Source organism: Camponotus floridanus, unplaced genomic scaffold, assembly GCF_003227725.1.
Source record: "Camponotus floridanus strain SB8 unplaced genomic scaffold, Cflo_v7.5 scaffold124, whole genome shotgun sequence".
In the NCBI taxonomy this organism is placed as follows: Eukaryota; Metazoa; Arthropoda; class Insecta; order Hymenoptera; family Formicidae; genus Camponotus; species Camponotus floridanus.
Window position 1 is genome coordinate 78,704 of NW_020229242.1, and position 24,234 is coordinate 102,937.

The 24,234-nt window shown below is 39.9% G+C and overlaps 4 protein-coding genes across 8 annotated transcripts; 2 read left to right on the forward strand and 2 right to left on the reverse strand.

The window, feature by feature from the left end:
• Positions 1–830: 830 nt before the first annotated feature.
• LOC105249102 (ubiquitin-protein ligase E3C) lies at positions 831–6,510 on the reverse strand. Its single transcript, XM_011254324.3, has 6 exons — positions 5,908–6,510; positions 5,136–5,593; positions 4,344–4,882; positions 3,279–4,087; positions 1,790–3,058; positions 831–1,447 (listed from the first exon to the last, which is right to left on the reverse strand). The coding sequence occupies exons 2-6, from the start codon at positions 5,549–5,551 to the stop codon at positions 1,280–1,282; spliced, it is 3,201 nt and encodes a 1,066-aa protein (XP_011252626.1). The 5' UTR covers positions 5,552–5,593; positions 5,908–6,510; the 3' UTR covers positions 831–1,279.
• A 307-nt stretch (positions 6,511–6,817) lies between these two features.
• On the forward strand, positions 6,818–14,554 carry LOC105249101. 5 transcript variants are annotated; one of them, XM_025415592.1, is made up of 6 exons: positions 6,818–7,177; positions 8,014–8,164; positions 8,281–8,477; positions 11,614–11,823; positions 12,036–13,039; positions 13,213–14,554. In XM_025415592.1, exons 1-6 carry the CDS (start codon positions 6,952–6,954, stop codon positions 14,488–14,490), a joined length of 3,066 nt encoding a protein of 1,021 aa, XP_025271377.1. In that variant the 5' UTR covers positions 6,818–6,951; the 3' UTR covers positions 14,491–14,554. The 5 variants fall into 5 exon arrangements, with proteins under 5 accessions (XP_025271377.1, XP_011252624.1, XP_011252625.1 ...); XM_011254322.3 differs by having other exon boundaries at positions 6,819–7,177; positions 7,981–8,164; XM_025415593.1 differs by having other exon boundaries at positions 7,049–7,177; positions 7,947–8,164.
• On the reverse strand, positions 8,798–11,249 carry LOC105249100 (carbohydrate sulfotransferase 11). The gene is made up of 4 exons (XM_011254321.3): positions 10,716–11,249; positions 10,299–10,606; positions 9,805–9,991; positions 8,798–9,391 (listed from the first exon to the last, which is right to left on the reverse strand). The coding sequence occupies exons 1-4, from the start codon at positions 10,851–10,853 to the stop codon at positions 8,882–8,884; spliced, it is 1,143 nt and encodes a 380-aa protein (XP_011252623.1). The 5' UTR covers positions 10,854–11,249; the 3' UTR covers positions 8,798–8,881.
• An 878-nt stretch (positions 14,555–15,432) lies between the features above and the next one.
• Positions 15,433–23,828, forward strand: LOC105249099 (mediator of RNA polymerase II transcription subunit 1). The gene is made up of 8 exons (XM_025415617.1): positions 15,433–15,828; positions 16,155–16,300; positions 16,365–16,498; positions 17,024–17,162; positions 17,240–17,459; positions 17,601–17,826; positions 18,022–18,253; positions 18,717–23,828. The coding sequence occupies exons 1-8, from the start codon at positions 15,798–15,800 to the stop codon at positions 23,535–23,537; spliced, it is 5,949 nt and encodes a 1,982-aa protein (XP_025271402.1). The 5' UTR covers positions 15,433–15,797; the 3' UTR covers positions 23,538–23,828.
• The last annotated feature ends 406 nt before the right edge of the window (positions 23,829–24,234 follow it).

Consider the following 24,234-nt stretch of genomic DNA (forward strand, 5'->3'; position numbering starts at 1 on the left):
AAGACAGTTCCAGTCAGTAGTTTTTAATTTATCTCGTTTTAAAAGTAATAAAGTGTGTCAAGAAATATTATTACATAAAAATTTATCAATTTTTGAAGCACAAATTCAAAAAAGTATTTTAAATTCGTAAATTCGTAAAAGTATTTTAAAGTTGTAAAATATTACTCTTGAAAATTTATATGATACATTAAATATGATATCTATTCACAAATTCGAAATCCCAAAAAAAGATATGATGATTCATAATATATATTTAAATAAAATGTATTTAAATCCTTATGAATAAACACGTACAGAATGAAAGTTTATTATAGTTTATTAGAGTTTGTTGGAATAGTAATTCTTCGTTTATCCTGGCAAAGTTAAGAGTTTATCTGTTTCTGAAAGGTAATGAAACAGTCCTTGTTCGGTAATATTCGTGATTGCAATAACGAGATAATTGAAAATTAAATTTTAACATTTCTCCGAGACATTCTCTTCTTAGTGCAATTATTTAATTGCAGATTAATTTTCTAATAGTCATTAGTCGCTATTTAACAATTCTTATTTAAATAATTTTTTTAAAAATTTGCAAAAGCGAATGTGAATAACATCTTAAGAAAAATAAATATCAGTTAAAATTAGTTTCACAAATTTTAAATTGATACATCATAAGAGAGTAAAATAAAAAATTAATATAATCATGTATATATCCAACATATTTTTTTCAATAATATATACGCTTTTGTCCAACGCTTTGAAATATTTTATTTACACAGACTTAACAATATATATCTCATAAATACGTACATCTATTCTCTCGCGTACATTTGAAATGAAGTAGCACAGTCGTTGTTTTGGACACATCACACACATGAGAAATATTATATATAAAACAATAAAAATATACATAATTTACAATTATAGGCCAAAGGTGGTAGGAAAAGTTAAAACCGAACAAAATATTCTTATATACGCGCCCGAACATATATTTTGCTTTTTTTCTCTTTTCGTCTTTATAAACATTGCAGTTGCATCAAAGTGATGAAGGTAATAATCTCCGGTAGGTAGATACTATAGCTTAGTAATTGGCCCCTCCTGTTAATATTAATATCTTCGGCGCGTTTCTCTCCAAAGAATCTGCGCACAGAGTCTTGACGCTATTCCACGGAGATATGCAAAATGATATCTCTACTCCTTTTTATACGCAGTATATTTGTTTAATTACACATTATATTTACATTGGGTAACATTGTATTACTGGGTCAGAGAGTTGTTGGAAGTCAAGGTTTAGAGGTTTCTAACTGAGTTCGAAACCTGCACCTGCTTGTATCGCATATAGAAGTTTCTCGCGCAGAATCTTCTCATCCGGAAATTCGGGAAGTTTCAACAGATTCATACAGGTACTCGAGGTCGGTAAACGGTCCATACTACCGGCGTGCTGAATGCAAAACGGCGGATCGAGTTCCTGTAATGGAAATGACAAGTTTCAATGAGAAGTCGGTCAAAAATCATAATAATACTCTATTTCTTTTAGTATATACGAATATTAATATATTTGTATATAATTGTATAATAATTTATAAAATATTAATCTATAATTGTATAATAATTTATAAATATTATAAAAATATTTATAAATAAAAATAAAAAAATGAAATAAATAAAAAAAAGATTTGTATAATTTTAAATTGTAATAATATTAAAGATGTTTAGCGCGTTGAAAATACATTTGAAAATTTTAATAATTATAAATTATTATTGTATTTCAGTAACATAATAATGTAATCTATGCTTATGAAATATATACTTTAAATCCTAGGAGAGGAGGACGGCTGCAACTAGTGACGAATTTCAGTAACTGGCCTTTCTGCTGATCATTAAATTCGCTGACGACTTTCCAAAAGGCAGTAATAGTCGGGTGATCTGCTGCGTATCCACCAGTGTAGTTTGTGTGCAGCTTTAAATCATTGACGTCTACGGGAATTTGCGCGCCTGATATCAATACTTGCAGTTCCTTATTGTTGAACATCTGCAGCCAATCGAGAGGGACTACGCTGCCTATTCCCTGCTTGAACGCGTAGCATTGTGCACGAATCTGTTTGTTCAGCTTGTAATCGGCCATCAAATGGATGTATTCGATGCGATTGTGATTCGTTACTGGGATATTTGCGCCACTTGGTTTCAATTCGTCAACTCGTCTCTCGCCTAGTTCATCGCTGAGCACGGTGAAGTCCAAATTGAGATCCGCCACATCGCCCATGTAGCTCTTTAAATAAAGTAGATTGCGATACATAATAGGATCGAGGGAGGCGAGATGATGCACGTCCACGTCGGACTGGCGGCCGACAATCTTGGACAGAAAAAATTCGGCGAATGGCAATTCGACCAATAGATTCTCGTATAACGCTTTCCCTAAAATTCTGCCGATGAAGTAGTAATGTTTCGGAAAGTCATCCACCAGTAAATGTACCGTGGGATTCGGATACAGCATGTTATCCTTGGTGAGCTTGAAAAAACCGCGATTGGGATCGAAGCTAGTCTTTAATAGCTCAGACAGGAACTCTCTAAACAGACCGCCACCGTCAACGCCGGCTTCTTCTAATCCCGCGGTGTTAACCAACTGCACTCGCATTTTTAGCCGTAATTCCGGTTCATTCTCGCGCGACAATTTCTCGAAGGCGTCCTCGTAAAGATAATTTCGCCTCACGGAGATTTGTATCGATGGACCTTGCATGAAGTGTGTAAGTTCGCCCTGCTGTTCCGCTTTGTCCTTGTAGATCAATGATTGGAATACAACCACGCGATTGTTGAATGGCACTACGAACGGTATCTCCCGCAACAATGTCAGCGTTCGCACTTCTGTCGCTGATAGAGGCGGCCCCTCCTCAAATTCCTCTCTCGTAAATGCCCTTAAGCTCTGAAAGGGTACATATCCGCGAAGTCGGCGTCTACGGAACGCGAAATCTTGTGGCTTGTCAATAGGAATGACGACGTTGGATGCGATCCAATGATTTGCCGGACAGAACTGCCGCCTGAGATCGCGTGTGTGTAATTGACGTAGAAGACCCACCATGACCTTTAATAAGATTTACAAAAATATCTTATTTTTAATCATTAATTATTCAAATATTATAAGAGCCTGGACAGACATTTTTTATTGATAAAAAAATTAAATGCAAATTAGCAGAAGAATCTGTCGTTAAAAATGTGATAGAGAAAGATTAAAAAATACTATAAAACTTTAAATAAGTTAAAATCTTAAAAGTTTCAAATTAATCAAAAATATTATGAGAAACCTTGAAGAGATGAGTCCAGATTTGCGTGTCGTGTCGACCCTGAACGGTGGAAGTGGGTCCTAAAACGGCATTTTTGTAATCGTCTCGCACTGTGGGCCGAGTATCGGGAAACGCAAGCTCTACCAGACCTAGGCAAACGCCCTTTAGATGACCAGACAATATTGCTAGCTCCGCAATAGTGAATGGCATGGCATGCTGTTGCCGATTGTTGGGTATTTGTTCCGCGGAGTTGTTCTGTTCGAGGAAGAATTCGGTGTCGTGCAATGTTGCGATTAGCAGACTGAACAGCGAGCAAAAGACTGCCAATAGAGGGACTATTCTCTCGGTATCTTCCGCGGAGAGAGCGATTCCACGCGATATAATCTGCAACAAGGGCGTAGCGGCAGCACCACTACCGCCAAACAATGATGTTTGACGGATCGACGTTAGGTTTGTCCACAAGTGTTTGAGGAACATCGGCTTGAAGGCGAGCATGTAAAGAAGCTTGTACTTGTGAACAGCCAACTTGTTAGTGATGAGTAGGTGGTGGCATAATCGACAAAGCGGTTGCAACAGCGCGGCAGGATCCGATTGGCTATGTTCGATCGTCGACAATATACAATTCACGCGTTGTTGCTCGTTTAACATCTCGACGCACTTTCGCAAAATATCGGCCTGCTCTTGATCGGTCACGTTCCCATCGGATTCGTTGTCCGAATCATTGTCGGCTTGCTGTTCCGAGACATTTTGCTCTACCATGACAATGGTCGAGCTCAGAGATGCGAGTACTTGCAGATAGTTCGTCAGCGCATCTTCAGATTTGCACCATGCTACAAAAAAAATATGATATGACATGAACAGCAGTTTGATTAATTTTTGCATTAATTTGCAAAATTATTTGATTAGAAAATTATTATATTACATATGTGTAAGAAAAATTGAAAGAATGAAAAATATAATATAATCTCTTAATAACTTAATCTTGTAGAGAAAAGAAAAGTTTTGAGCAACATGTTTCGTTTACATTTTTATGATTGAATCTAGGCAATAATAACAAGATTAATAAATTGTTTCCGTTTTACTTACCAAATTGATTAAAAGAATCTAATGATAGAATGCAGTAGAGTAAATTTATTGTAGGTTCCAGTTGGAATCGATTGACACAAGCGATCAATTGGACATATGGAAAGTCCTTGAATTCCGCCAATGCTGGCACAATGAACATGCGAATTGGATCAGACAATCTGGGAGAAAATATACTCTTGCATAGCTCCCGAAGTACAAGCGTGGAAAAGTCCTCTTTGCGATCCACATAAGGGATTAAATCCAACGGGCGTTTAATCATATCAAGTAGACATTTGGAAATTGGTGTGGGCGCGACCGATGTTGCTTCTACCATTAATGGTACTTTTGCATCCAATAGCTTTCTCAATTGTTCAAAGTAGTTATGTTGGATCAGGTAAACAAATATACTCTCCAGATGCCAGTAACTATTCTCTCGTAAGACTTTCTCCGTGTCCTCTCGTGTGGTAAATACCTCCAGGACACGTAACGGTATTGCCAAGGAATATGCTCCATCTGGTAACGTTTCTGTGTTGTATCGCATACACATGCGAAGAATCCATCTATATTGAATGTATGTATTATTTATTATCTACTCTTATCTAATATTTTTTTACTTTATATTAATGTATTTAAATTTGCTTATTTATAAATCATACAATATGTATATATGTATAATAATACATATATAGACACTGTTATTTATTAAATTATTTTTTAATTATTTTAATGCAATAAGTTTTCAATTTTTAATAACTATAAAGCTAATCTTTCTATTTAATAACTGTTTTATGATTCTTTATATTGATATCTTACCGCAATCTCCACAACCATTGCGCTGAACTTATAGATTTCAATTTTATATCTCTCTGATGTTTAAGAAAATGCTGAAGAACCCATATCAGTCTATTGGCATCCAAAATATGATTATAAAAGAACAATAGTTTTCTCAAATAGGGCACTAACTCGTCCAGACTCAAATTCCTACGTCCTGCCATCTGTTGTGCCTCATCAAACTCCTTCCTCTTTTGCGCACATGTCAATCTCCTGATGACAAAGCTACGCGCGTGCGCCTGTATTTTTAATGCCGCATCATGCTTCTTGCGCTGCTGCTCTCTCTTCAATCTCTCCAACTGTGCATGTTGCAAGAGGACGGTTCTTTCATCTCGTCTGCTAGCACCTGCCAGATTCTGTTGCGGCTTGCGCCTGTAATCTCCCTCGAAACTATACATGCTGATACATGATCAGGTACCCAACACTTGTATTCTAATTCTCTGAAATATGTTTGACATTTTATTATATTTCATACATGTTTAATACATTATTATATTTTTAATATAACGTATATTTTGGATAACTTAAAAGTAAACATTATGCATGTAATAATGTTATATATTTTTTAAAAGTAATAATTTTTATTTCAGATATATATAAATAATTTTTTTTCATATATTGCAATAAATATTAATCCTGTATTACATGGAAAGATAGTATTATATATCTCAACGTTATTCTATTCGCTTGTTGCAAATTTACAAGTGGTTCATTACATGCACAAAAAATTATATTTCTTACATTTAAAACTTACTTTTGATAGAGATGAACACGTAAAACACTCGTGTAATAACTATAGAAGTAAGTAAACTTTCCCTCGGAGCGAATTAATGGAACGTCTCTCGTATAATTAACGTTATTATATTTTTCCTCTTAGAGGCTATCTCTTTGAAAAACACACTTGTAAGGACAAAGGTATGTCCTCTTTATTCAAACCTGGGCTCCTTATCAAAGGTTAAACTTGATCGAACCTTCTTGATCAAACATCGATTAACGGACACTTCATCGACGAAATCCTTTTAGACTTGGATTCATCGCAAGGACGATGAATCAGAGATAATAATGACTCTCATGGGTCGCGCGTACAGTTTTTACACGCGTACAACGTCTAGTCATCGAGGCTCGCCATGTTTTTCGGTACCTCGCCGAAAAGCAATGCCGTCTCGCTGACGCCTCCTCGTAACGTGGACCACGTCCGGCTCTTGAACTCGTCTACCGCGGCTTCCCCGAGGACTCGAGGCCTCGCGGCCCTGCAGGCCCTCCGACAGGAACACTCTCGTATCCTCTGATTGAAGCGCACTTTTGACAGGTGTAACGCGTTGTGTTTGAGGTACCGGGCTCCCCGTGGAAAACCCAGGGACACCCGACGTCGCGTTACGTCCCTGTCACGTTCCAGGTTGGCCAATCTCGAAACAAGCTCGGCGGCGCGAGCCAATCAGCGTCCGGCGTCTCGCGCGTGCGCGGCGCCTCCCGCATGCGCGGTGCATCACGCATGCACCGTGTCTCGCGCATGCGCCGCGTCAGCGAAGCATCGGCTTGCGCTTATCACTTGGCGCAGTTTCTAAAGAGTTACTCGGATTTTTCTTGGCATATCGCACTGAAAATTGAAGCAGTAGCTGAAGAATTAGTATCCAACGCTCTCTTCGTCCTGACTTGTCCCGATCGATCCGACGCGTCCTTCCCGTCGAGACTCTCGCGTTTCGCGCGTTACGTCGCTGGCGCGCATGCGCGGGAGGAAGCGGCGGCGGTGGCTCGAATCGGGCGCGAATTCGAGTGCGTCTCGCGCCGGGCGACGAGGATGCGGAAAGGCGGGAAGATGGCGGCGGTGGAGTCGAACAGGACGAGATCCGCCGACGTTACGTGCGGCGAAGACGCGATGACGACGACGACGACGCCGACGACGGCGACAGAGAAGGCGGATGCGGCCGCGCCGCGACGTCGCCTCGAGCGTTACCGATTCCACATCGTCGATTTGCTGTACTACGCGCTTTCGGTCAGTTTCTTTTTCGCGGACGTAGCAACAGGTGAACAAAGAGTGCTCTCCCCCAACTCACGCGTGTAATACGCATGCACCGGGTGTCCCGCGATTTCGCGAACTCGATGACAAGTGTCAGGCTTTCGGGCTGACAGAGGATCTCTCGAGTCGGACGACAAAGTCAATCTCCTTGATTGACTCGGCGTGAATTTTATTAATTATTAAGTTAATTTCCGAAAATTTTTAAGTTGAATCTTAGTTACAAGAGAGGTGTGTAACATTGACAATTGTAAATGTTTTCGCGATAAGTATTAATCATCTCGATCTTCCTGCTTGATCATAGATTTTCGCGTTAGAGTTAAAAATTCGCGAATTACGGGACACCCTGTATGTGCTTATATGTGTCAGCTTTAAATTGTTTGTTTACTTTAACGATGCTAATTAAAAGTATCATCGCAATTACAATTTTTTTCTTTTTTAAAAAAATTTATAGTAATCTTTTTTTTTAAGTTCTATATTTATATTATATTTGTAAAATAAAAAGAAAATATTGAATATAGATATGATAAAAATATGGATTTATATTTCAATGTTTATCTTAAAATGTACTAATAAAAACAATAAAATAACAAAAAATGATTATAAAAATGCTATGTGCATTTATGATAACTTTTGTTAGCATTGTTGCAATGTTTTTTATACTAACATCATTTGACATTTGTCATATGATGACAATATGTTTACAATAAGTCTTGTATACTCAAAGCATGCGATTGTTGAAATTTGCATTAGTGGGAAAAGCTTTTGTCTTTGTACAGTGAACACTTTGTAAGATATTTTTCGCACACACAGACATCATTGTATGTGTGGAATACCTTTTGCAAGGCCACTCAGCGTGGGGATGCTTTGCAATGGGTTTCACCATCTTACCCGCTTGTGTTACTCAACTATTTAGTTTGAGATGGCATCACAGCGACGGTTCCCTGCGGACTGTTCACTGGTTATTGCACTTCTTACTACTCGGCTTTTTGCACAGGTATTTGATATTTATGTTCTTGCACAATCTCTTCAGCCAGATTGTCAACGAGTTTTGTAAATATAATTATATATCAATAAGTCAACTATTTCATCCATTTATATACTTGTTTTCAGGTACTTGACGTTGCTTTACACCGCAATGCACTCTTTGAGGAATAAGTCGAGCTTCAGCAAAGACAAGAATTGGGTGTATCGACAAGAAAGCGATATTTGTATGTTACATTTGTTTGAATCATTTATGGGAGCTACGCCACAGTTGATACTACAGTTGTACATTATTGCAACATTACATCATGCTCCATTTTGGACGAGTAAGTATTCACATTCTTTGATGTTTTTAAATATTATTTTATTCTTATACTTTTGTATATAATGTATATATGGCAAACATACATATATCTATCTTACTTTTTGGCTGCATCTTCTATAATTGTTGACAATATTTCTTTCTTCTTTTATTCTACTTTGCCTGAACATATGTTTATTTATTTTGAAAAATTTAAAATCTAAGAAAATTGTATATATGTACATTTTTATTTATATTTAATACATATATTTAAATATATACACAAATAATCTTCTAAGAATATTTAAGGAATATAATTTACAAAGATCACATGTCATATTTGAGAGATAAAATTTCTGCAAATTTTAATATATTTATTTGACACATCACATAATAATTATAACAGCTGCCTATACAAAATGAAACAAGTTATATAAACGAATAGTTGAATAATTTATAATCGTTCTCGTAGATTTTATAAATCTGATCGAGAAGCGACCGCGGTATTCCCGTGATGTATTGGTCGAGTGTTTTCCTAGTGGTTGTGCCATGAGGGTTGATGTTTCCTGGATGCTTCACTTCGTAGAGATAATTGCTCAGTTTGGTATCCTGGATGAGAAAGTTCTGATCGCGATCCAGAGTCTCGACTTTCAGTATGTAGTCGTAGTGAAGCTCGCATGGTTCGCAGGTGCGATAATACGGCGCCCAGTGCTCGTCAAAGTACTTCTCGTGGGCTATAAATCGCAAAAATTCCGCGAACGTTGGTTCTAATCTCGTTGCGTTGTCGCCGGACTGACGATATTTGAGCGCGATGCGTCGTCCGAAACGTTTGTAATAATATTCGCGGCCCTGCATATGCTCCAATTTGTCCCTATACGCGGATAACAGACGTTCCAATGGATGTCGTACGATCAGGAATCTCTTAGTTTTGCTCAACTTCTGAAAATTGAACGTGAATTCACGAATTTTAAATTTGTCGATTATATTTTGTTTGCTTGATTATTTGGAATTTTCTCTTATCATATAAAATTATTTTGTATTTATATAATTTCTCGCTATTTTCATAAACTTATTTTATACTCAATAATTAATTTAATGAATATATATTTACATTTTTAATATTTTTTATTGCATTTTATTAATAATTTATGTTTTTACTTACACATTTATTTTATATTATTTTATATTATTATATTTAATTTATTTATATTATTTTACTCATATATATTGTACTAATAATTTTTATTATATTACATATTTTTTCCTTGTATTTTTTATGTATTATTATTTTGTATATGATTGTGATGATAATTACAGTCCTATATAAAGAATTAACAAAGTATATTTCTTACCTCATAGGTTTTATTAAGATTCGCATCGTGTCGAAATTTTTGCCTCACAATATCGCTAACTTGCATACGATTGCGTTGAATTAAATCCATAGTAAAGTCTGTCAAAACATTTTTCAATGCGGCGAAGTAAATCATCCATGCAGAACTCGCCGCCTTGTAGATAGGACACCATGATATATTGTGCTCCCTTTGAATCGAATTCTCGATTATCGTTCAATTTCTTCATATTATTATACAAAAATTTAATTATTCCTGTCCAATCTCGTCATGAATTACATGTATGTTTATTTTTTATATTAATATTATATATATAATTTATTTTGGGAAGTAAAAATAGAGATTTGTGTGTATAATTTAATATACATGAATTTAAATTTTCTCTTATATAGAGGCAAAATTAGAAAGTTAAATTATTAAAGTTATATTAAAGTTTATTAAAGTGGATTTTATTTAAAAAGAATTTTATTTTTTCAGAATTTCATTCTTTCACTTACGTATCGATAATCATGTTGGTCAACACAGTATCTAAGCGCGATTCTTTCACTTCAATTGTCTTGCATACACGTGACATTTGGTGCCTTCTGTTATCAAACTCTCTTTTAACATTCTCCATATGACTTTCTGACATTATTCGCGGTATTATTGTATCAGATAGATATTTCGGTGTGGCATACTTCAGCGATGTGGCCGATTCTATGTTTGTCTTCGTATACGAAGTTCGCGTTAGGTTCGTCAATATTAACAATATAATAATGCAGATCGTTGCTAATAGTATGATCAATTTTATCACCTTGATTTGTCTCTGTAATTGATGGAATTATTTTTCTAACACTCTTGATTTATTTTATTACTTTTTTTTATCTTTTTACTTTATTGTAGAAAAGTTGACACTCGGGACATTCTGCACGTACCTGCACCAACGAAAAGAGTCTTTTCGTGAGATGATAAGAGCCGGTCTTCAGTAATCGCGGATAAATCGTTAAATTTTCATTCAGCGTTGACACTTCGATCGTTGATTTATGTATCATTTTGGCGATTTTATGTATCATCTGTTTCGTTACATGTGTAGATAGTTGAACGCAAATTTAATCGAACACAACTATCGAGAAACAGCGTTGCCCAGAGTATGTTGTATTACTGAACCACTGATGCTGAGCTTGCCGGGAAAGTGAAGAATATCTGCGAATCCGCCACGGAAGGACGACCTATTATCCCGCCTCTTCCCTCGCATGTCCCCCGCCCCCAGGATAGATAGCAGAAAGGCGGAAAGACTCCTGACTGTTTATCGCTGACAGCTGTTATCTGTTTCTCTGGAGAACAATACGCGACGACATGAGTGCCATGAGAGGCGAGGGACTCTCGAGTCCTCTTCGGTTTTAAATATAAAGCGACGAAGCACGAAGCAAAGCGTATTCAAAAATAGAAGCCGAAAGAAAGGCAACAGTCTGTCGCAATCAAAAAAAATATAATTTCTTACATTTTCTTTTGTACTTTTCTTATTTACTTGTGCTTCTTAATCTAATATGTTACAGTATATATATATATATATGTGTAATATTAATGTTATAATCTTGATAAATATAAACTGACTGTAATATAATAATTTTTATATATTCTTTCTTTCTTATCATATTCTTTTGACAATATTAAAGATGTTTCATTAGGTATTAGATTAGGATTCAATTTCAGATTTCGTTCTACGACGAGTTTAATATTTTTAAGTTCTATAATTTTTAATTCTATACTTATGAATTTTACATATAATGCAGTATTAATATTAATATAAGTGTGATGTTTTCTATTGCACAGGCGCTTCAGCTATAGCTTCCTTCTGTTCCTTGACGTGGGCCGTGAACACATACATTAGGGCCATGCACAATATCAATCGCGAGCGCAGCAACGCGACCTGGATCGCTCTCGTTCTTCAGGCTTTGTGGCGCGGTGGTATGCTGCTATCTAGAATCGGAGTTCTCGTGTTGGCTGCCGTTTTCCTCAGAACGTGGTTTTTTTTATTTCTGGGTAAGTTTTTTCGAGGAGGAATAACGAGATAAAAATTTCCATATAATCGCAATATATAAATATAATAGAAAAATATAGATAGAAAATGGTAAATTTAAAATAATTATAGAGATATTTATAGAGATTTTATATTTATAGAGTTTGTTATAAATTGAAACATACATTGAGCTGATAAATGTTTTATTGTGAAAAAAATTTATTACATCTTACAGGCCTGCATTGGTTATTTATGACCATCTGGGTGATCCTACAAAAGACAGAGTTTTGTCCAACCATGTGGGAAGAGCGCATCTACAATTGCATCATCGGGCTGATCTATTGCTTCGATTTTTTCAACTTGCGCGAAGGTCGATCGCGTTACCGTGTACTTGTCTTTTATACAGTGATCGTGGCACAGAACTTGATCCTCCTGACTATGTATACGTTACATTTTAAGGATACGATTGCAAACGATACGATGATCGCGATAGCATCTGTGATAATCGGCGGTATGCTCGTCGGCTTGACGAGCATGTCATTATACTATGGCAAATTTCATCCATCCAAGATGATGATGACGAACGGCATTTCTCGAAATATCAACGAGCATTCGCATGCTACGAATACTGTCAAAACCGAGACTCCCAGCAAATCCTTCAAGCTATTCCATCGCGGCTCTCTAGTGTCATTACACCACTCTATCGACATTTCGCCGAGGACAGAGGAAGGAGAGGTGGCCACTGACAAGCAGTCCCTATTGACGAATATCGCGCAAATTTCCGATTGCGCAGAGGAGGGCATCGTGAATCGCAACTACAATTCGGAGAACGAATCCAATGCGAGCGTCGTACGCGTTTCCACCGAGTGCGAGAGGTCGCACAGTCGCATTGGCGGCAAACACAAGGAGGAGATTGCGTCGAACGATAATCCGGACAATGCACTCACCGGTAGCTCGGCACCCCTATACCCGGGCTTGCTGGATATCGACTCATCCCGTAAACGTCACGGCATTTACGAACATGATATCACGCCGCAATTGGATTGGCACGCGCCGGATATATTAAACATTGACCTCCTTGATCAGCTTAGTAAGCTCGACAACTCCGAGCGGAATAATTCTCTCTCGTTCAATTCCTGCTCCAGCAAAGTGATCGGCGCATTGGACGTTATCAAGAACAGAGGAAAATTGACAACTCCGACGCCGTTGGAGAGTAGCAGAATATTTGATATAGAAAAGGTAATTTTAAAGAATTTGCATCAACAACAATTCTTTTTCACTTACATTACATGTTATTTTTATTTATTATATTTAAATGTTTATTAATATATTTATTGTATTTATTAATTATATATTACTGTATTATGATGTAAATTATACTAATTTTTTCATACACATTGTTTTTCCAACAGCAACAGCGCGACGAAACAATGAGCTGTGTGACATCAATCCATGACTACGAGAATGTATGTCCATTGGGGATCGCTCGACCACCATGGTGTATACGTAGCTGGAAAGGCTACACGGACATCGAGACGTACATTCACGATGACAGTGTAGTACGTGATCGACGACGGGACACATTGACGAGTACGACCGGCACGACGTACAGCTCGGAATATTCCGATGGAATGATTTCGCGAGGGATATTAAAGCAGGATGATTATGCGGATGCCTTGACTTATGATTTGGTAGAATCTAAGGAGGAATCTAAATCAGCTTATGGCGACAACGCGTTTTCCACATCCGCCGTGGGCAATCAGAGCGCTAGTCTGTATGTCGCCAAACCGGTAGTAATCGATGATAGAGGTGGCATGCTCGCGCTGGATACGATACTGGAAGAGCGCGACGATTCGTCGGATGAAAAGTTTCCGCACACAATAGAACCATCACGCGATTCTGCGAGCACTCTTGTAAGTACGATAGATCAGATCAGACGGTACACGGCAGAGAACTCGCCGCGACACATCTATCACATCACGGAGACTCAGTGGGAGGATTTGAATCCCAAAAACTTGATGGCGCGAGCGCGCTTCGCCCAAGTACTATTCGACAGTGATCTCAAGAACACATCGACGACGGTCGATCCGGTCGATCTTACTGCGCGAGACGTCGAGAAACGCGAAATAGATGCGATCAGAGAATTTGTCCGGTGTTGTGCGATAGAATCCATCAAGAAGACGCCTCTGATAGACGCCATTCTTTCGGATTCGCCGGTCCTTGGCAGCAGAGCGAACAAGCTGGTGCGACAGGTTACGTTTGCGGATCGTAAGAATGATTTCGACGCTAACGAGAGCGATTTGTACGTCGAGATGAGTCCCCTGGTGTCCGTCGAGAACGGCGAGAATCCATGCCAGACTCGGCTCGCCGAGAATACTATAGAGACGGAAATATCCACCAAGAGAAACAACTCTACGATATCAGAGAAATCACCAGACAAGGAGAATCTGGCTCCGATCGCGTCGAACAATAATATCAGGCGGATCAACAATATGATGTACGATAACAGTGATAGTTGTGACAGACGTGCTTGGACCATAGAAAGAGACGATAAGAATGACAAATCGTTTTGCAGCGTGCATTTCAATCTCAAGGAAAAAAGACACTTATTTCTTGAGCAGGTTCTCTCGCCGGTTCCAAAACTCTGGAACAAGCGTATCTCTTTTCACCCGAGCACCAAAAAATTATAGTTAATGGCTTTTCGACTCGAGCGAAACTTGTTGAACTTTCATAATCAAAAATTAACTGGAAGTTATTTTTATCGAATATTTTTATCGTTTATTAGTGAATAATTTTTTATTCGTATTTTATAAAATTGATTAGTTACTCATTTTTGTCGAGTATGAAAAATTTAATAACGAATGATTTTTTAATCTTTTATATAGTATATTTAATCATTTTGAATGGCAGCTCAGTTTTATCTTGCTCAAGTATTATTCATTTATATTTTAAGAATTTTTTACAAGTTTTAGAAACTTTTATAAAATAAGCTCATGAGACACGCGATAAAATTAATGTTAAATCCATCAGAAATTCAGATCAAACTATTAGATTTTTTTTTTATAAAAATGTTATATAGATTTGTTCCATGCGTATCCTGAAGTAAATCTGAAAGATGATTAAATGCAGCGGAAAGAATTAAGAACAATACACCCCATAGTACAAATATACTGCAGTATATTACGTCACTCGTTAATTAGCCACACATGTAACTTTTATCCACTTTTAAGCTGCACCGCGTTTTATTTTTATAGATGACAGAGTGAACGCGATGCTAGCGTGTGATACGCGCCGTCCTGTTATGAAATATAGCTATAGAAATATAAGTATTGCGCTTTTGCGATTTTACTTAAGTGTATATAAAAAAATAACGTATCGTACATCGAGATTATTTTTGTACGCAATTTTTTTACTATGTATGTATAATAAAGACTCTGTGTAAAACGAATCAGCATGAAAGATGCGAAATATTCATCAAATTATCGAAGAAGTATCTTTTCAAGAAATTTAAGACAATTATAATTTATAAAAGTCGACATAAAAAAACTTTACATACAAATGATTATATTTGTAACTTGATATAGATTAAATTATGCACAGTATGCAAAAAAAAGAAACTATAGATAATACAGGAAACTACAAGGCCGATAGAATGATGATTATTGCGCCATCTGACGGCGCGCGCGACATTAAGTTTAAGTTACGTCAGGTTAGGTAAGGAAATTCCGCGAACGAAGCGGAGTCGCGGAGTCTGCGCATCCGTTCGGAACAGTCGCGGCGAAAACCTCGACGAGGCTGAAGACGTAATTGTCTCATAAACGAATACGAAGAGTGAACTCGAGCTAGTCGCGTTCGCGCGACCGCTCCAATTTCGCGGATTCGTTCGCGATGACCGGGAGAGCGTTGCGCAGCGTCGTCGCGACGCCGCGATAGCGAGCGCTGTCTGAGAGGAGCGTGAACGTCGCTAGCAACATTCGTGTCAACCGTCGAGGGACACATGGATGCGACCAACGGACAGAAGTCCCACGGTGAGGAAGGTTTCTCCTTTTTTCCCTCTTATCTTATCGAGAAGTCCATCTCGAGAAATAACGCTAATGTAAAATTGTCGAGCGATCATCGATCGATTATTGGTCCTGTTAAAGAAACGGAATTTCGAGAGAAGTTATATCTGCGACCTAACAATGTATTTATGTTCGATACAACATGTTTTTCCACTCGTTTCTGAATAATCGTTCGTCTTTCGAATTACGTTCACAATTATTATCAGAAGAAAATTTGTAAATTTCTCATTATGATGTATCTTTTATGCAAAAGAAATATATATGTTGTTTGATAAATTAATTTGTTCACACAGCGGGACAATCCTCCACTGGAGCAGCACCCACTTCTTCCGACAAGGGTAAGGAGTGGCAAATGGAGCTGCTGATGGAGAAATTGCGTTCCAAGGCTTCCACATTTAAGCCTTTGGTGGAGACGGCCAAGAACATGCGTATGGCCATGGTGAGTAACTTGTTATTTCAATATTTCTAGAGATGCAAATGTAAATTAAATTTTTTTTAAACAGGATAAGCGATTCGCGATTGACAGTATAGAGAGGAATCAGTTACAGAAGTGCTTGGACACTCTACAACATTCTATCAAAGTCACTTCCTTTCAGTCCATGGTAGAGCGTTTAGAAAGCTTAGCGAGACAATTAGGGTAATATATTTATTTATACAACAATATACACAAATATTTTCTTAATTATTGATCCTATTTTTTTTATAATATTAATATTTCTTAAATTACCCTAATATATTATTTACTATAATATTATATAATATATTGACTTAATATTCAGTTTTACATTTACTATGCATTTTATTAATGTTGCAAATTTTACGTAATGTTAGAGTAATGCTATATAAAATATATCTAGAGATGTTTCACTTATATAAAATATAATAATGTTTTAGAAAAAATGGATATAAATAATGTACTTTAATGATATATTTCAATAAATAATAGATAGTTATTTTAATAATAATATAGATGTTATTTAAGTCACATCAGTTAAATCAGATTTTTTAATATCTCAATCAATTAAATCAGCTTAATAGATGTATGTAATGTCGACTACATTTTTTTTAAAGATATATGTAATATTTTTATTTATTTATTATTTATATTTTTTAATAGCAATTGTATAAATAAATAAGCTTATACTATTATCTTATTACACAGATTAAAGTTCATGATGTCTGGTCCTCCAGGCACAGAAATATTCATATCTTCCGACATGTTCTTCTTGGAAGTTTTGTTGGAGCCATCAGGACTTGTTAGAGATGTAAAAATTCATCATGAGGGAAAAAGTGAACAACAGGTGAATATAATGGACATATTATGATTCTTTTTTTTGTTACATATTTTTATTTGATAAATTGAAAATTATTTTTACAGAGCTGCGAAGCACTCGCATCGGCTTTGTCGCGAGGTGACTTTGTCGACTTCACTACGCAATTGGAAGGATTGGCGTCGATATATCAGCTGAACGCTGATAAGAAAGTAAAGTGCAAGGCATTCAGCGCTCTACAATCTCTTGAGGCTGATTTAGGTGTTTTGGCACAACTGCAAACGTTTATGAAAGAACCGTTCAACCTGGTTCACAAGAGTCCCGTCGGTTAGCAATCTATCAATTTTTGTATAATTTATATTCCACAGACAAAATCAAGAAAGTTATTATTTATTTATTATTTATGCACAAGTGCATTTATGTCTGCGCTTTCTGTGATGCATTGATATGACTAAATCATTAAAATAGGAATTCTGGAAAGAAGAAGAGGCGGCCATCCGATGAAATTGACATATTTCGTTTCACCATATGATTTGATCGATGAAGAGAATCGAACATACGACGCTTTAAATCCCGATGTCATCATTAAACGAAAAATCGGTCATTCAGTGACCGTTTGTATGGAAGGTTCGGTAGGTCACAAACTACCTACATCCAGTATTATAACTGTAAATAGAAGCTCCACGGGCAAAAGGTATGTTAGATGAAATCGCATTTCTATTATTTACTCATTTATTTATTTTGTCTTGTATTATAATAACATGTAGCAATATTTACATATTTTTTTATTTCATTTATTTCCTATATCTTTATATTATTTTCTTCTTTTATTCAGTTGATGATTTAGTAGATTATAAATTCATGTTGTTAATATTACTATCTCTCCCAGTACGCCTTCATACGCTCCGTTGACCAGCACAAATTCCTCCATGTTACCTGCATGTTTCGTGCTGAAACTCGGCAAAAAAATGCCAATCTGCATGGAGTTGGTGAGAAGAATACAGAAAGTTACGGAACTCGAATGCGGTGATATCTCCGCGCCACATCCGATGCTCAGTCTGATAATACAACACGCAAGTGATGGTCAATTAGACTGTCGCAATAACAGGGGTCTATATGTGGTAAGTAGCAAGTTTGGTAAAAATATCATTTTTATAATATAAAATAGATGCAATAAATGAAAGTGATTGAATTTGGTAATTTTATAAAATTATTTATTTGTTTCTACAATTTTATAAAAATAAAGCTCTTGTGATTTTATAAAATTATTAACATTTTATGCATATTATTTTATTTCATAAAACTATTTATACTTATATAATTTTTTATATTTTATATTTTATTCTATTATAAAATTATTACCGATTTAAAAAATACCAATTAATAATTTTTACTATAACAGATAATGAGTCAATTAATCAAACAGCCTATTTCTAACCATCTTAAATCTATAATTTTAAGAAAATAAAATTATTTAAAATTTAAAAAATAAATTTAAAACATTTAGGGTATCTTTTTTTATACATCTCAATATAATTTATATTTTTAAGAGTATATATATACAATTTCGTTCTTTGACTTTAGACCTTACCGGATCAGCAGCATTGCTATTTTATGACAGAGAACAAAAACATGGAAGGTGTGCTAGTATGCAGCGTTCCATTCACGCATCCTGCGCATGTGCCGCAGATCCTGGTGTACTTGCGACAGCAGGCGCTATTTAACTGTCTGATCGCGAGCTGCGTACGACCTATGGCACGTCAGGATCCCGAACATACAACCATACTCGAAGTAAGCGCTCTTTCGTGGCAGCACATCAGCGTAAGCGTGGAGCATCCATATGAGGAGACGATGGCTACTGCAGAGCTGGACTTGACAGATATATCGGCGCTCAAGTGTCGGTTATATGGTGTAAGCATGACGACGAACGCGGAACAAACGTCGGATCTCAGTGGCAGGGTATTACAACGCTGTCTCAGCATACCATTGACTATGCGAATGTTACTAAAGATCTGGGAGGGTCGTTCTTTGCCCGCGGTAATGAACAATTTAACTGGTGGCAGCAGTAGCGGCAACGGAAGCTACAATCTCAATCTAGGATCCGGCGGTAAAGATCAAACCGGACAGAATGGCACCGCATCTAGCATGCCAGACTTTACGAACGGCGAGACCAAGATAAAGCAAGAACCCGGTTTGAACAATGGCAGTAATGGTTGCATGGGTGGCAGACAAACTCAACAGCAACAGCAACAATCGCATCAATTACAACAACAACAGCAACAGCAGTCTTTTTTAGATGCCGGAACGGAAAATAGTATCGGTTTTCCGTCGTATTCCGGCCAATCCGATACGACGACGATGACGATGACATTGGGCGCCGCTGGAGCAAACAATACCACCGCTTCCATGTTAAATCCATTGCAACTGGGTGCGCTGCTGGGACAAGCGAAGAACTCCCTTACGGGTAATTCGAACTCGAACGAACGCGGCAAGAAAACGCGAAAGAGGAAGACTGGTACCGATGGTATGTGGCGTAGTCCGAAACGAAAGGGTGACGGTGGAAGCGTAGATAGTGGCGCCGGTGCAGAAATTTTATTAGAGAGTTCGAGTTCGGAGAATTCAACGCCACTGGGAACTCCCACCGGTGGCAGGGAGAATCTCACATCGGAAACTAGGACGTCTACGCCGACCTCAGCCATCAGTTTGGCGAGTGGCATGGATTTCTCAAATCTGGATACTACCGATATAATCGGTACCGATAAAAGCGCCTCAGATTATGATCTCGACAACTCGGAGAGAGATAGTGAAGTCGTGGAGGTGCAACAGAATAACGCGGAACAGCAGCAGCAGGAGATAGAAGAATTAACAAAGACACGCGAGTCCTCATCGACGCGCAAGTCAAAAAAGAGCCGAAGTAGCGGCGGTAGCGAGGAAAAAAAGTCGAGTCCGACGAACATATTCGTCGACGAAACGTCGACGAATACAAATAATAGCAATAAAAGTCTCCCGGTGCCACCATCAGTAAGTATCACCCCTATCTCATGCGGTAATCTGGATCAAGCGAGCGCTACCAACTATAATTCTGTATTGACGGGTATGGGTTTGGAAAGGAGGCCTGGCATTGAAATCATACCCATCACCTCTTCGCCATCGCAGACCAGTCTACCAAGTTCGATCACTATCACACCGATCACCGGACCAGCTCCCTCGCCGAAGACTGGCGGCCTAACGACAAGTGCGACGGAAGAACGTCAGCGAAGCGAACGAAAGAGCGGCGGAAAAAGTAGCGGCAGCAGTAGCAGCGGCAAAAGCAGCTCTGAGGATAATAACAAGAGCGGTGCAAACAAGCTGGAGAAGCGGCGGAAGCGCAAACGGGAAGACAGTCCAATGGGCCCGCCGGATAAAGTCCCATCGGGTGGCAAACAGCAGCAGGATCCGCTCTCGAAACCGGTGTCAGTGACCATCAAACCTAGTACCGAGCAATCACCGCCTAGTAGTGGCGGCCTGAGCTGCCCGTCATCGCGACCCACTTCACCCGCGGCGGTGAGAAAGTTCAGCCCATCGCCGACGCATCCGAGTTCACTAGCCACACTTGTAGGTAAATCCAGCCCTACCTTGAAGGCAAGTCAGTCGGCGGCAGGTGTAGCCTGCGGTGGCAAATCGGTGCAAAGTCCGAAGCACTCACCCGTCTATAGCAGTAGTCCGAAGCACAATACACCGAACGTGGTACCAGTGGTACCTATGTCGGTTCCAATGTCGCTGTCTGTCTCCACGATACCCAATACAATACCGTCTGTCGCGGTGTCCGTGCCGGTACCGGCAAATGCAAGTCCGAAACACGGCAGTATCTCGTCTCCGAAACATGGAAGTTCAGCTGCTAGCAGTGGCAAACCCAGTATGTCCGCCTTGAAGTCGGCGGCAAATTCCCCATCCAGCAAGAGCAGCAGTTCCTCCGATGCGACGGCGACTCCTTCCAAAATCAAGTCCTCCTCCTCTTCGTCCTCCGGCAAGGATTCTTCCGGTCGCGGAGATAAAGAGAGACGAGCATCGTCTGTCGGCTCGTCTGGCGGCTCGGCCAGCGGTCATCAGAGTCCCAAGACTAAGTCGTCGTCATCCAGCGTGAAACTGAAGCAATTGGAGATGATTCCACCCGGCGAAGCCGCTCAGGTGTCTTCTTTGTCCGCTGGCAATAGCGGCGGTAATACCCCGCCTTCCGGGCAAGGCGACGCAGCGAGTAAGTCAGCGATCGCTGCCCAGCAGGCGCGGAATCGCAAGAGCTCCCTCAATGCCGTGATCGATAAGCTGAAGAACGCGCAGCACTGCACCGAACCCGATGGCTGTGGTAACGGCAGTGGCAGCAACGCGAAGAGCAGCGCGTCCACCAGTCTTGGCGGTAATGGGGGAATAAGCGGGCAGAAAGAGAAGAGCATCAGTGGCGGCTCGTCGAGCGGTACCAAGAATGTCGAGGGAGGAAAATCCTCTTGTGTTACGAAGAATTCCGCGGATACGAAGAATCCCGAATACATGGTGAAGCACAGCTCGGACGGCATCAAAATTACCATCAACAAAACCCGCACCAAAGACTCCAAGCAGTCGGCTGCTAATCAGAAATTATCATCGTCGTCATCCTCGTCATCGGCTACGATGGCGGCCGCGACTTCATCTTCGGGCACTTCGTCGTCTTCCATGGCTTCCTCGTTATCGCTCTCGTCGTCTGGTAACGTCATTAGTGGCAGTAATGGTTCGCCGAAGACGCATACGGGACTCAAGCCCGGCGTAAACTCCGGACCGGCGTCGAAGAAGCCGCAAACGCTGCAGACTCCGCAGAAGCTGCTGCCCACAAAGATGATGCTGGCCACCGGCGGTTTGAAGTCGTCCACTTCGAGCGTCATGAATACGGGCAGTGGCACTAGTATGTCGGGAGTGACCACGTCTGGGGGAAATCCTCTGTCGAAAAGCGGTTCGTCTTCCAAGACCGGTTCGCCGAAGACGGGTGGTTCCATGGCGACTGATTTGAGCCGCGGTCGCGATAAACCGAGAATCCCCAAGTCCGACAAGGGAGTATTTGCGTCGAAGAGCCTCGGCGATGCGAGGAAGTCGAGTCCGTCCGCCCTGCGCGAGGAGAGCGACAGCGAGCGCGCGTTCAAGTTACTGGCCGCGCATGCGTCTAATCTGCCGCCGAGTCTGCCGCCTCAGCTGGTGATGGAAGGTCTGATGAAGCAGCTGGACACCAAGTTTCAAATACCAAAGCTGTCGGCTCGCGCGAACGTCGCGGATGGCGCCGACAAGAAGTCATCGGACAAGCTGGCGATGCTTCCCGATTCCGCCAAACAAACTCTCGATGGTCTAAAGCAGGAATCGGGCAAGCTAGCCGGACTGTCCAATGTTCCCACGTCGAAGTCGTCGCTGCCAGACGATCAATCGAGACGGGACCATCCGCAGACGAAGCCGGATAATTTGTCGATCGGCACCACCGCTGCAGGCGCGATGTCCCTGAATCTCATCGGAGAAAATGCCAGCGGTCTTATGCTACCCCCACAAACAGCCGTTGACTCGGATGTGCCTACGAATCTATGCATTCAACCCATGATGGACAACGATTCGTCCCGCAACGAGTCCTGCAAGGAACTCGGAATCAGGCAGACCTCGACCGGCCAGCAGTATCTCCTTGGCAAGATCGACGACGCGAGCGGCAATGGAGGTGGAATTCTATCCAAGAGTAACATCCCCGATCAACTGGCCTCGTCCGCAAAGTCTTACACGCCGAGTTCCAGCGTCTCGGCCGCCTCGTCGAGCGGCAGTTCCATCGTCGCCGAGAGTTTAAATCTGAGTACCAAGTCGTTCGAGCAGATGACTCAGGTCAAGTACAACAAGATCGCCGAGGAGAAGAAGCCGCAGCAGACGACGTGCGGTGCGTCGTCCTCGTCCTCCTCCTCGTCGTCGTCGATCTTCTCATCGTTGAGCGGCGTCGCGACGTCATCCGACGATAATCCCAACGTCGTGATGACGTCGGGATCCGACGGTAGCGGCGAACAGGAGGCGACAGCGGCGGCGGAGATGCTGCTGGACTTTTCCGCGGCGAACAAGGACCCGATGACCAAAGGCGGCCACGGGATCCCGTCGAGCTTGACCCACCTGACGACGATACCGGAGCGGGCGATGTCGCAGGCGGCCCCGGTGGTGCGCCGCAACACGCCGCCACCCCCGCCGCCCCCGCCCCCGCCGCCGCCGCCGCCGTTGCCGGCCCCCTTTCCACCCGCTGCCAGTCCGTCCGTCAGCGTGCACATCGTCAAGAGCCCGGCCCCGAGTCCTCGCGTCATTCCGCCCTCTCCTCATTCCTCCGCGTCGCCCTGCATCACCGACGACGAGCTCATGGACGAGGCGCTGGTCGGTATGGGTAAATGAAGTTTACTTAAGTTGTAATGGGGAGCGTGCATTCTTGCTCTCTTTCTCTCTTTCTCCCTTTCTCCCTTTCTCCCTTTCTCCCTTTCTCCCTCAAGATGTTCTCAGACGATTCGTAATTCGTGTCGAAATTCAAGACAGAATTCTATTTATAGAATTATGTAGGAAATACTCGCACACATGTAAAATACATGGAAATCAAAATATGTATCAAAATACATACACACATACACATATATGTGTATGCATACGTATATGTACACGTTAAACATGTGAATAAAATTGTAAATAGAACTCTGTCTTTAATTCTGTCGTGAATTATGGAGTATCTAAAGAAGCCTCCATTCCTCGCCTGAATAATAAACAATTAAATTTTAATATAAATACAGTGACAACAAAAATATATATACACATGTATATAATTTTATAAAATAATATAAAGAAAGCAAGAAAATATATAGCTATAAAAATATATAGCTTCTCTAAATTGAATTTTTCTTTTTTTTTTTTTTTTTCAATTTTGTTTCGATTCATTTTTGAGATAGAATTTTATTTCAAAGATCAAAAAGTTAATAATATGCAAAATGTCGCGATTTTAATGTGTTTTTTCTAGGATTTATTTATAACTGCCCTTAGCTTGCATGTAACATTCTTCAATTAAATATTCTTGATCATCGATCTCATATTATTAATATTATTA

Bases quoted from the DNA above. Each gene is read 5' to 3' on its own strand.
- LOC105249101 (XM_011254322.3), top strand. From the start codon at position 6,952: ATGCGGAAAGGCGGGAAGATGGCGGCGGTGGAGTCGAACAGGACGAGA. The intron at 8,165-8,280 runs GTATTTGATATT...ACTTGTTTTCAG, and splicing joins CTACTCGGCTTTTTGCACAG to GTACTTGACGTTGCTTTACA. The intron at 8,478-11,613 runs GTAAGTATTCAC...TCTATTGCACAG, and splicing joins TCATGCTCCATTTTGGACGA to GCGCTTCAGCTATAGCTTCC.
- LOC105249102 (XM_011254324.3), bottom strand. From the start codon at position 5,551: ATGTATAGTTTCGAGGGAGATTACAGGCGCAAGCCGCAACAGAATCTG. The intron at 4,883-5,135 runs GTAAGATATCAA...CATTCAATATAG, and splicing joins CAATGGTTGTGGAGATTGCG to ATGGATTCTTCGCATGTGTA. The intron at 1,448-1,789 runs GTATATATTTCA...TTTCCATTACAG, and splicing joins CTCCTCTCCTAGGATTTAAA to GAACTCGATCCGCCGTTTTG.
- LOC105249100 (XM_011254321.3), bottom strand. From the start codon at position 10,853: ATGATACATAAAATCGCCAAAATGATACATAAATCAACGATCGAAGTG. The intron at 9,992-10,298 runs GTAAGTGAAAGA...TTCGATTCAAAG, and splicing joins ACCAACATGATTATCGATAC to GGAGCACAATATATCATGGT. The intron at 9,392-9,804 runs GTAAGAAATATA...TTCAATTTTCAG, and splicing joins ATCTTAATAAAACCTATGAG to AAGTTGAGCAAAACTAAGAG.
- LOC105249099 (XM_025415617.1), top strand. From the start codon at position 15,798: ATGGATGCGACCAACGGACAGAAGTCCCACG. The intron at 17,460-17,600 runs GTTAGCAATCTA...TCATTAAAATAG, and splicing joins GGTTCACAAGAGTCCCGTCG to GAATTCTGGAAAGAAGAAGA. The intron at 17,827-18,021 runs GTATGTTAGATG...TATCTCTCCCAG, and splicing joins AGAAGCTCCACGGGCAAAAG to TACGCCTTCATACGCTCCGT.